This window comes from Phalaenopsis equestris, unplaced genomic scaffold (genome assembly GCF_001263595.1).
Source record: "Phalaenopsis equestris unplaced genomic scaffold, ASM126359v1 Scaffold000002, whole genome shotgun sequence".
In the NCBI taxonomy this organism is placed as follows: domain Eukaryota; kingdom Viridiplantae; phylum Streptophyta; class Magnoliopsida; order Asparagales; family Orchidaceae; genus Phalaenopsis; species Phalaenopsis equestris.
Genome location: NW_018164444.1, coordinates 70,477,210 through 70,489,774, shown reverse-complemented (window position 1 = coordinate 70,489,774; position 12,565 = coordinate 70,477,210). Strand labels below are relative to the sequence as shown.

Sequence of the window (12,565 nt, the reverse complement as noted above, 5' to 3'; positions counted from 1 at the left end):
TGAATCGGTTGCTGTCACTTGATAAGAATTGACATATACCAGCACATGGTCGAGCACATGGTCGCCTAATTAATCCGAAGGCAGTTGTATCATCTCATTCTGAAAGCTTTCTGGTCCATACCAAACAGCTACCAGTATAGAGTTGCTGACTCGTTGCTTCGTCAGCCTTCCAAGTCACTGTTGTATATCTTATGTACATAGTAAAAATGGTGTTTTGAAAGATAGAGTATGTGAATAATCATTTAACATAGTTGTCACGATCCGATTCAAGAATTGGAATTAATCAAGATAAGATGGGAACGGAGCGGTCTCACAATTTAATGTTTAAATATTCATGAAAGAGCCATTAAATAAAATAATTTAATTAACAAGTCGAAATTTTACCTTTTTGGTTGTTGTTCTCATAACTTGTACACATTAACTCATATTCAATTCATCTTATTCAAAAACTTAAAATCTAAAAAAAATATTAATACAATATGACGAGTTATTCAATGATAACGTAGAGACAATCACACTTCTAACTATAGTTACTCAAGGAAGATAAAACAATATGCATGTTAGTTTTTTATATTTTATTATAGATCTTATAATAATCTAATGCATGTGTTCGTAACACTTATTCAATAGGAATAATTTAAACTTTAATATACTTTAACTTTTAATGTACTCTTCAAGATTTAATCTTTAAGTTTACTGTTACTTTATGCATTTAATTTTCACATTTATTTTAGGAACACTGTCAAAACATAATCTAACATACCTCTGACTGATATTATCACTTTGACATAGCGGTTTCTGATCAAATTTATAAGATTGCGTAAGGTGGAAAGATGCTTATTTGCCCTTGACCGATATTCTCTAGTCTACGAAAAAGTTATCGATATAAACATCACAAATGTCTGAGGTGATAGGATAACATCTTAGCGCGCGGGGAAATCTACTTTTAATATACACATACAAGCATTTATATATAAACCATTTTGTTCTACACAATATACATTCTTCCGAAACAACTCATGAAATAAATTGATATATGCACCTACGCTAGAATTTGTATATTATGTAATCATAAAACATACAAGCGTCGACCTCCTCGCCTTAGACAAATTGTGAGAGTCTTCTTCTTTCTATGCACGACATCAAAGCTTTGATATGAGAAGCACTCCGCTCCTCTACCTCCTCCTTCCTTCTCGCTCTCTGGTTCGACTCTTAAGCCTAACCCAAACAACGATTATCCCACAATGTCAATTTTATTACTATTATTATCATTGTTATTATTATTTTAATCGATTATTACAAAAATATTAACACAATCAGTAGTATGAGACCTTCCCAGCTCCAAACACACATTTGACTTGATCTTAAGTGTAACATCCATTTGAGTTTAAGTTTAGCTGGCTCACAATCAGGCTCAACCTTGAGCTCTTGAGTCGAGCTATCAAGCCATGAGCATTAAAGAAGATTCCAACCACATCAATTCACAATCAGGCTCAGCCGGTTCATTGGAGTTTGGCTCGTTGGCTTGTGAACCGGCTTGCCAGATTCCAACCACATCAATTCCATCTTCGATGAGCTGCTGTGATGATTCGCCTTCTCACCCCACTATTGATCATTCACATGGCTTCTATGATGAACTCCCATGCCAATTTCCGTCGAGCTATTGATAACATAAGAAAGTGCGGAGATTAATTTGAAATTAACACTAACCTAACCTAATGAGATTTCCAAGCAAATGATAAATTTAATTGATTTTAAAACTATTGAAATAAAGAGTAGAAAGCAAGGAGGAGTGACCACTGCTTAGGTCTTGACTAGGGCTGTCAAAACGGCTCGATGTTCGCGAACAACTCGTGTTCGACTCGTTAAGAAGTTCGTGTTCGGCTCGTTAATTTCGTTCGATAAGTTAACGAGCCGAACACGAATTAAGATGTGTTCGGCTCGTTTTGGCTCGAAATACTACTCATCAAGTATATATATTAAGTTGTATTTTAAGAAAATCTAATTGACTACAAGACTACAAAGATTTATAACCAATTAAAATATTGATTAAGAAAATATAATACAAATTATTAAATTAGATTCAAATGATGTTTTAATATAAATAATAATTTTTAAAACTCGCTCAAATTCTTATTGTCTTATGACTACATGATTAGAGTTGTTAAAAGGACTCTTTGTTCGTGAACAGCTCGTGTTCGGCTCTTTAAGCAAACGAGCCGAACATGAACACACTTTTTGAGCTCGAAATATCGACTACAATGGTAAAGAGAAAGGGCTTGAGAAGTCGTTAGAATGATGATATATTTGATATTTTATAGTATATTTAGCTATTTTTAAAAACTCAATAAAAATTTTAGATGATTTCAATATTTTTAAAAATAAACTAAATACCAAATATATAATTTAAATCGTATATATTTTTTATTCAAAATAAAAAACATGAACAAAAATAATTTTAATAATATCAAGATCAATTCCCACCAAATTTAAACTACAAAACACTAAACCGAATCTATTACGAGCATTTACATACATATCACACAATTCCTATGTATTTACATATCTAAACGCCGAAACATTCATATTTACATGCAGACACTCAAATCCTTAACATCACATTAAGAATATCATAACCATTTTCCTCTTACAAACAAAATACACATTTTCAAGCATTGACATGTGACACTAACATGTTATAATTTGGTGTTAGAAATGTAAATAAATACAGATGAATTAACTCTCCCTTGAATAAAATAAGAAATTTGATTTGTCCAGCATCAAAAGATTGGCATTGGATTAAATAATCAATACAGTATATATTACTTTAAAAAGTGCAAAACAGTTATAAATTTACAAAAAAAAAGGCCCAAAAGTAATGATATTTAAAAACCCAAAGCACATAAAATAAAGACACAGAAGCACATGGCTCCAGATTGGCCTTCCACCAGAACAAAATAGGCATATAAATAAAATTGCTGATTAGGTTCTGGGATGACACTAACTTGCTTAGATATTGGCCCAGGCATTGAAGGACAGGAAAAAGAACTAAAAGAAAGAAGACTGATAAGAGTCCCACTTCCAAATCACCTATGGGGTGGAATCAATTTATACATGCCAGATGGGACCAAGTCCCCTCCATTACTTTAACCTTTTGGGTTAGGATTATATTAGATAGAATTAATAAGAGATCACTAATGATGTTGTTTAAAATAATAATAATAATAATAATATAATCGGCCTTTTCAGATTATTTTCGAAATATGTTTTGAGTATTTTTCAAAATAAGTTAATTTATTCAAAGAAAATTAAAACACAAACATTATACAAAACAAAAATGTTAAAAAAATATTAATAAATAAAAATGAAAACATGAAATAAAAGTCATACCAAATGTGGCCTATGTTAATAGAATGATTATAAGATAAACATATGCAAAAAAAAAAAAATTTTTTTTTTAAAAATAAGTTTCTCTTACAAAAATAGAGAATGAATCAACTTTTGGAACTATATGGGCAGTTTTTTCGTAGCTTTACTTGATTTATTGTTTTCTCCAATCAAGCATATTGAACTATGACAAATATAAAAGAGAAAAACAAAAAAAAAAATGTTCTCCTCAACAATGCTATGATTCATTTTATTAAAAACAAAAACTGCAACTGCTCCAAACAGACTTTTGATTAGTTTTAAAAACTTATAAAAGCAAACTAATCCTATGGCACCCAATTGAGTGACCTCATTGAAGGTTTGCTTAGGGAATCCATTAATTTGATGTTAGGATGTAAATATGGGTGTGAGTTTGCATTTTAATGCTGAAATTTCATTTTTTAAAAAAGTAAGAAAAAGAAAAAAAAACCACACTATGGTTCATGTTTGGCTATTTCCACCATGTAGAAAAACTTCGGTTTCACTTCCATGTTCCTATGTTCAGGGGTTTGCCCACAACTGTAGAGACACTGGAAATCCAAAAGCATCATTTTCAGAAAGATTTTCTTATGTTATCTTTGAGCATGGCTAAATCACTTTATTACTGATAAGCAGCTGAAAGCTTTGAACCATGAGCTGCTGATTCAGAAAACCACTAAGTTTCTTCTTCGCTTTTTTTTCCAGTTGCTTAACCGCCCAGTTTCTGCACATTCTCACAAACTATTTTAGCCTATAAGTAGCCTCCAAAATGCCATTTTCTTAGCACATAACATCTCCCAGAAATTAGAAGCAGCAAAAGCAGAACGATGAATTCAAGCCAAGAACACGCCATTGGTATTCCTTTCAGATCTGTGGCAGAAAAACCTTCCCTTCATGAACCAATTGTGGCGCTCGCTCGCACTACGCAGTATGGCACCTCTCAGCTTAAGCAGAGTAATTATCAAAACTATCATTTTTCTGTAATATCACCATCTCATAGCAAATAACTAAAATATGACTAAAGTTCTGAATAAATTTGCAGAGGGAGCGGAGTCCATTATTGGCCTCGTGAACAAGTTCAGAAGAAAAGCGGATAATCTTGCACAGGGTATCCGGGACCATGGTAATTGTCAACTTGAATCCTATCTAAGGCTTTAATTTGATTTTTACATGAGTTGATGCAACTCCTATATAAATACATTCTGATGCAAATACAATTTGATTCATTCTCGAACTCTGCTCAATTGGATCTGAGCTTAGTTCACCGTAAGTTTGATTGGACCTGAGTTAAACTCTATCACTGAGCTAGGTCCGAGTCAAAAAAAGACATGTATCATTATAAGCTTTTCTTAAAGTTTCTCAAGTTGGATTTGTTTAAATCTAACCATAACAAGTCCTAAATTACAGTAAGCATGGGGCCTGGAGTGTCTGAGACAGTGAAAGCGAAGTTGAGGTTGGGTACAAGGATTCTTCAAGCAGGAGGAATTGAGAGAGTGTTCAAGAAAAATTTCTCCATTGGGGAGGGAGAAAGGTTGGTGAAGGCCTTTCAGTGCCATCTTTCAACTACTGTTGGTCCTATTGCTGGTCTCCTCTTCATTTCGACAGACAAGATTGCTTTCCTGAGCGACCGGTCTCTGGTTATCAGATCTCCTAGAGGAAATATTTCTAGGATTCCCTACAAGGTTATTTCCTTTCTTCTAATCAATGCATTAATCTTTCTTTTACTGCAAACTAAAAGGATTTTACAAACGAAGCAGTCATTAAGCAAATGCATCAGCAAGTTTTTATTGACTAATATTATATATTTTGCAGGTATTGATTCCACTGAGGAGGATAAAGGGTGTGAATCCAAGTGAAAATGCTAACAAACCAAGCCAGAAATATATTCATGTAGCAACCATTGACAATTTTGAGTTCTGGTTCATGGGTTTCGTTAGTTATCAAAGATCTTTCAAGAACTTACAGAAAGCAATAATCTCAAAATCACAAGTCAGCTTTTATTAATAGAGGAATTGGATAGAGAACACATATGCTGATGAGAACATTGGAGATTCAAAACATCTAGTTATTATTGTTGTTGAGATTCCTCGCATTGTTCTAGCTGTTAGTTTGATGCCAACTCCTAGTTTTGATTTCTACGTCTTATTTGTACAGCTAAATAGGCTTAATGAAATGAATTCCCTTAATGAAAGCTTAATGAAATCTAAGTTTTATTTTCTGTTAACAATATATATATTTTTTGAAGAGGAGAGTTGAATATTGCCGTTTCAAAACTTGACCCCAACAAACTCTCAGAAGAGCCAAGCATGAATTTTTTGTGCTTACAAGCGACTGAATTGAGAAAGAAATTTTTTTTTTCATCTTTTGCTTGTCAAATATGCTAGTTCTCTTTGCATTGATCTCCATACATCACCACAAAAGCATTACCGATATCAAAACCAAACCAAATAACAACTGCATCTACTAGCCTCTCCTTTTAGTTATATATAATGTGCACATCACTTTTTGCTTCAAAATATGATAATTCCTTTTTATGGATCCTTTTTCTCTACTATAAAAGTAAGCAACATCTATGAACTTGCTATGAGGCTTGCTCTTGTCATGATTAGAAGGGGGCATGCTTACAGGATCTCTCCTTGACTTGAAATAAATTATCAGCTAGTTTACATCTCCTTGGACTTATAAATTACATCTAAATAAATTTATGGCATTTTTTCTGTTATTTTAAAATTATCTAAATTATGCAAAATCACTTAGATACATTTTCAAACATTCACACATGAAGTTTAATGGCTACAATATAAAATGATTCAAGTATGTATGTAAAGCCAATACTTAACAAAACACTTGACCCATTTTCAATTTGTTATACAAGAATTTTAGAACTTATCTCACTATATGATTCATTTATAATATCAAGTTAATATCTAACATTGTAGATGTTTCATAAATGAGTCAAATCCTAACAACGATATGAGTGATTACTTCTGTAGGCATGTCTTTAAGTGTTTTTTTAGGCTCTGTGATTAAAACTTTAAGGGCTAAGACTCGGCCTCCACATTCATTTGATCTGATGCACACCTTTCAAGAGCTACCTGTGATCCCATAAAAAATGGGCCATAAGTGCTAAGGTGGTCTTGAGGATCAAGTTAGTTTGATATCACTTACTCATAGAGCGAATCACCTTAAGCAAACGAGAAAGAAATGACCCCAAAATTTTAAGAAGCACAAGATGTAAAAATATGATTCATTATAATTAAGTGTTGAGAAGCTATGTGAGTAGGGTTGTGAACAAGCAGCGCTTAAGCGACCTCAGGCTGGGCTCATGTTCGGCTCGTTCGAAATCGCCTCGAAATTGGCTCATGAACAGTGTGTTTGTGTTCGACTCGATATAAATATTTTTTGTTCATTTGACTTGTGTTCAGCTCGAAATTAGCTCGTTAAAATTAATTAGAAAAAATAGATGTAGGATTTTGGATTTGAATATGCACCAAATCTGTGCAATAGAAGATGTAGAACTATATGACCATACTAGCTATTATGATTTAAACTTAAATATAAATATATATTATATATTATTATATAAATAATATATATAATATATTATTATATAAATAATATATATAATTTCTTTATTTCGAACTAAAACGAGTCGAACACGAGTTCTACTTTTTTGAAAATCCCATGGATCTTGGCATAAGAAACACTATTACAGTGTATGCTATCACTTCTTGTAAACATCCTACAAAAGGAGGAAAATTTTTTTGTCCATTAGCTCTGTCTTTGATATTGTCCTCTCTCTCTTTCCTTTCTCTCAAACTCTAAAGCTCCTCTCTTAGCCAATGCCACTCTACAAAGTGATCGACAACTCATATAAATCACATTCTTTGATATCAACAATTTGTCTTTCATCAACATAATGACTATTGGAACGAAAAGACAAGAGGTTGGTCATAGTGAAAGTTCAAATGATGCTTAAGAGCAAGGACCCCACAAAGGTATTACACGAAGAAGCAACCTCTTGAGCAATCTCAATTTGTAGTGACATGGATGCAGAAAAACATCAAAAACCTTATTACATTTCACTCGCTGACCAAGCAAGCTAGTCACCATCGGCTTCCTACGAGGAAGAAATGTTGAGCTGCAAATCATCCCCACCTCAACACAACCAATAATTGTACTTAAAGCAGGAGAGAGAAAATCACCTCAGAACTATAACCACATAAGAGGGGCTAAAAGTAATATCTTGACATGTTTGAAGATAAAAAATTTAAGAGAGAACATCATGAGTGCCATAGGATATGGAGCTAACGAGAATAGAACTAATATTATAGCATTAACACATGTCTTCAGGCTTGAGAAAACGGAGAAATCATTGCTGAAAAAGTTCAAGGTTTCCATAGCTAGATTCATACTCTGGTTTAATTGGATCCATGGAGAAGCTTATCGGCTTTGAGGCACTGCAACATTACATGTACCTAACACCATTGATACTAGAGTTAACCCAAACCATAACAAAACAAAAGGTATTACACCATTGGCATAAGTAATACTTTTACAATGTATGCCATAACTTCTTGTAAACATCCGACAAAAGGAGGAAGTCAATGTTTTTTGTCCATTAGCTCTATCTTTGATATTTTCCTCTCTCTCTTCCTTTTTCTCACACTCTAAAGCTACTCTCTTAGCCAATGCCACTCTTTCTCCTCAGCAAAAGATTGACAACTCATCTAAATCACATTCTTTGATATCAACAATTTGGCTTTCATCAACATTATGACTATTGGAATGAAAAGAAAAGATGTTCGTCATTGTGAAAGATCAAATGATGATTAAGAGCAAGGACACCTCAAAGGTATTATGGGAAGAAGCAACCTTTTGAAGCAATCTCAATTCGAGGTGACACGGGGATGCAGGCAAACATCAAAAACCTCATTCTATTTCATCTCGCTGACCAAGCAAGCTAGTCACCATCGCCTTCCTACGAGGAAGAAATGTTGAGATGCAAATCAACCCTACCTCAACACAACCAGAGATTGTGCTTGAGGTAGGAGAGAGAAAATCACCTCAGAACTAGAACGACATAAGAGGGGCTAGAAGTAATATCTTGACATGTTTGAAGATAAAAAGAGAACATCATGACTGCCAGATGATATGGAGCAAACAAGAATAAGCCTAATATTGTAGCACCAACACGGGCCTCAGGAGAAAACAGAGAAATCATCGCCGAAAAGTTCAAGGTTTCATAGCTAGATTCATACCACGGCCTAATTAGATCCATGGAGAAGCTTGTCGGCTTTGAGGCGTTGACAACATTACATGTATCTAACAACATTGATACTGGAGTTATCCAAACACACTACAAAACAAAAGATATATATATTGCTGAATTCAAAAGTTAAAATGAGAACACCTCAACATAAACAATATAAAACATGCAATTGGTTTAGTGACAACGATGACTCCTCAAAATAAGAATAAAACAACACAAAAACACAAACGGTTCTCTAGAGGAGAGCAGCAGGTCTCAGAGGAGAAGAGAGTTGCGACAGTGCTGGAATGTGGTTAACACCAAGTGGCTGCGGCGCTGGGAGTAAGAGCGGTATCGACCTGCTAAAAGTTGTCTGGCAGTAGGTGGTTGCGGCGCTGGAGGGATTAGGAGGGATGTAAGGAGGATGCTAGCCGCAGGTGGCTACGGTGCAGGAGGGAGCAAGGGGTCTCGACATGCTGAAAGGTGGTTGGCAGCAGGTGGCAACGACGTATGAAGGGAGCAGCAGGTGCTAGCAGCTATCTGACAAGTGCAGGAAGGATGACGGCCCACCGGAAGGGAGTTAGAGGAGGATCAACCTGCCATAAGGTGTTGGAGACAGTCGACAACAGCATGACAGAGGTTGGAAAAGTCTAGAGACAGTCGGAACGACAAAGGAAATTCACAGATAGTTACCACCTCGAACGAGTCATGACCGGAGAACCTTCTCGTCGCCCTCTGAAAAAGAAACGCAAAAGAAAAAAATCTAAAATCAGAATTGATCATCAACTAAATCCTAAGCAAGCTATATATATAGATATATATATATTATATATATTGTTATTTTGACTCCCAATTATTGATTTAAGGTAAAAAGGTATTTTTATAATGTGGTACCGCTCACCTACCACATATTACCTATCGTTCACCTACCGCTTACCTATCTCCCACCTACCACTCTCTTGCTTCTATAAATAGAGAGGGTGTGAAACTCAGGAGAGCAAGAGAAGAGATCTTAAGCTACCACAAAGGAGGAGAGAATAACTAGAGAGATAGAGAGGAGGAGAGCATCTTGAGGTCTTGTATCAAGGTGTCGCTTGAGAGGGAGGCCATAAAATGAAGATGAGGGCTCATCTCTATGTATAAGCTATGTATTCTCCATTTCTTTTGCCTTAGTGAACTATTTGATTGATTTCCTCCTGTGGACGTAGATCCAGTTAGATCGAACCACGTAAACGATATGTGTTTGCTTGTGTTCTTTTTCGTCTCATTTCTATGTCAGGAAGTACATATCTCACAACAATTGACGCCATCTGTGGGAAGATTCATACTTATTGGCTAGAGGTGTCCGCGTAAATGTGTTCGCAGCCAGCGACGAAGAAGAGGAGTTCGGCATTCACGAACAGAGGAGCAAGCAGATCCCGTCGCAGGCAGCTGAATTGCGACAGATTTGGTGAGCAGTGAAAGCCTTGATTGACAGGATTCACACTGCAGGTTATGCGGTTCGGCGAGACGGAGGAGGAACAGTCCGCGAGCGAGGGCCGAAAATTTGCGACAGGCCTGCCAGCAAAGGATTTTGGAGCAGGAGTTTGGTATTGCGAGCAACTCGAGCAGAGGGAAGAGGCGGAGATCGCGCAAAGAAGGGTTCGGGAGTTCGCGAAGCAGGAGGACCTGAGCAGTTTGGCGAGGCGCGGCGGCTCTGGAGAGGCAGTTATTCTTGTGTGAGAGGCAGAGGAGGAATTCCTGATTTGTTCCGCTGGACACAGAGGAGTGTCTGCGGAAAGGAGGCGCGAGCACAGAACAAGAAGTTTTCTCCGGTGAACAGGTGTGATCTCCGTCAGAAGGGATCAGAGCTCTTCGTTTGGTTGACGAAGGCAGTGGAGTTCACGAGGAGAATGTAAGAAATTTGGTGAGAATTTCTTGGATAGCAATGCGTTAAAAGGCAAGTTTAAGCTGAAAACTTTTGGTTGTTATACAATAGTACAACATTTTGGTGATTTCAGTCTAGTTCTTGGAAAAGCAGCAGGTAGAATTCATTGGAAGAAATCCTAGCCACGACAATGAGTTCCGTCAAATTCGACATTGAAAAATTCAATGGGAAGAATGACTTCGACCTATGGAGAGTAAAGATGGTGTTCCGGAAGCCTGGTAAGGGTCGGCGGCATTGCCGGCCGACATGACCGAGAAGGAGAAGATCGGCATACTGGACAAGGCCTACAGTTTGATAATCCTGAGCTTGGGCGACAAAGTTCTGAGGGAGGTGTCGAGGGAGACAACGGCTCAAACACTTTGGGCCAAACTCGAGAGCAGATCGACGAGTTCAACAAGATCATCGACGACCTCGAGAACATCGACGTCAAGATGGACGATGAGGACAAGGCACTACTGTTGTTAAACTCTATTCCTAAGAGCTACAAGCATTTCAAGGATGCGATGCTCTATGGAAGGGTGCAAACTATTACTCTGGAGGAGATTCAATCTTTGATTAGAGTCAAAGAACTTCAGAGGAAGCATGATAGGGACAAGGAAGTCAGCGGAGACTGTCTTATTGTCAGAGGAAGATCGGACAAGAAAGATTCAAGAAATGGTCAGTACAGATCAAGATCAAGCAAGGATGGCGGGAATCAATCATCAAGGGGATCTTTCAAGTGCTATCATTGTCACAAAGACGATCATTTCAAGAGGAACTGCCCAGATAGGAAGAATAAGTATCAAGAAGAGCCAGAAGAATCAGGAGAAACAAGCGTAGCCTCTGATGATTACAATTCTGCTGAGACCCTGATGATCACAGAATCTTAATCCAATAAAGAGTGGATCCTCGCTCAGGGTGTTCTTTCCACATGTGTCCTCACAAATACTGGTTCGAGACACTGCAACAAGAAAAATGATGAGTCCGTTCTACTGGGAGACAATAAAGCTCATAGGGTTGTTGGAAGTGGATCAATTAGGATAAGGATGTTTGATGGAGTTGAACGAGTACTAAAAATGTCAGGTACGTACCCGAGCTCAAAAGAAATTTGATTTCTTTAGGTACGTTGGAGTCAAGCAGATGCTCGTTTAAGGTAGAGAATGGTTGCATCAGAGTAACCAAAGGCCCTTATGTCGTCATACAAGGAGTCAGGAAAAAGGAGCTGTATTCTCTTATCGGAAGAACCGTGATTGCTAAGTCCATGTGCTGTTTGGACTTAGCAGACTCAAGCAAGGGTTGAGGGCCCCTCAGGGGCCAGGTGGAGGGAATCTTTACTTTGAAGCTTCTCAATTGAGGGTCAAGGTGGAGAAATGTTATTTTGACCCCCAATTATTGAACTAAGGTAAAAATGACATTTTTATAATGTGGTACCGCTCACCTACCACATCTCACCTACCGTTCACCTACCGCTTACCTATCTCCCTTCTATAAATAGAGAGGGTGTGAGGCTTAGGAGAGCAAGAGAAGAGATCTTAAGCTACCACAAAAGGAGGAGAGAATAGCTAGAGAGATAGAGAGGAGGAGAGCATCTTGAGGCCTTATATCAAGGTGTCGCTTGAGAGGGAGGCCATAGAAGGAAGATGAGGGCTCATCTCTATGTATAAGCATTGTATTCTCCATTTCTTTCGCCTTAGTGAACTATTTGATTGATTCCCTCCCGTGGACGTAGATCCAGTTAGATTGAACCACGTAAACGATCTGTGTTTGCTTGTATTATTTGCGTCTTATTTCTATGTCAGGAAGTACATATCTCACAACATATATATATATATACAAACATACATATACATATTATTGTTTTTTAAAAATGGTGGAATTTGGAAATACTGCTCCCCTAATGTGTCATCCGTTCTCGTCAAAATTGAACCCGAGTCAAAAGGGACATACGACTGATGAAGCAGCTAAAAACTAGCTCGCCACCCAAGGGCGCATAATATATATAT

The 12,565-nt window shown here is 37.0% G+C and overlaps 1 protein-coding gene across 1 annotated transcript; it reads left to right on the top strand.

Moving 5' to 3' along the window:
• Positions 1-4,018: 4,018 nt before the first annotated feature.
• Positions 4,019-5,566, top strand: LOC110039027 (GEM-like protein 7). Its single transcript, XM_020743971.1, has 4 exons — positions 4,019-4,359; positions 4,448-4,528; positions 4,813-5,087; positions 5,218-5,566. Exons 1-4 carry the CDS (start codon positions 4,233-4,235, stop codon positions 5,407-5,409), a joined length of 675 nt encoding a protein of 224 aa, XP_020599630.1. The 5' UTR covers positions 4,019-4,232; the 3' UTR covers positions 5,410-5,566.
• The last annotated feature ends 6,999 nt before the right edge of the window (positions 5,567-12,565 follow it).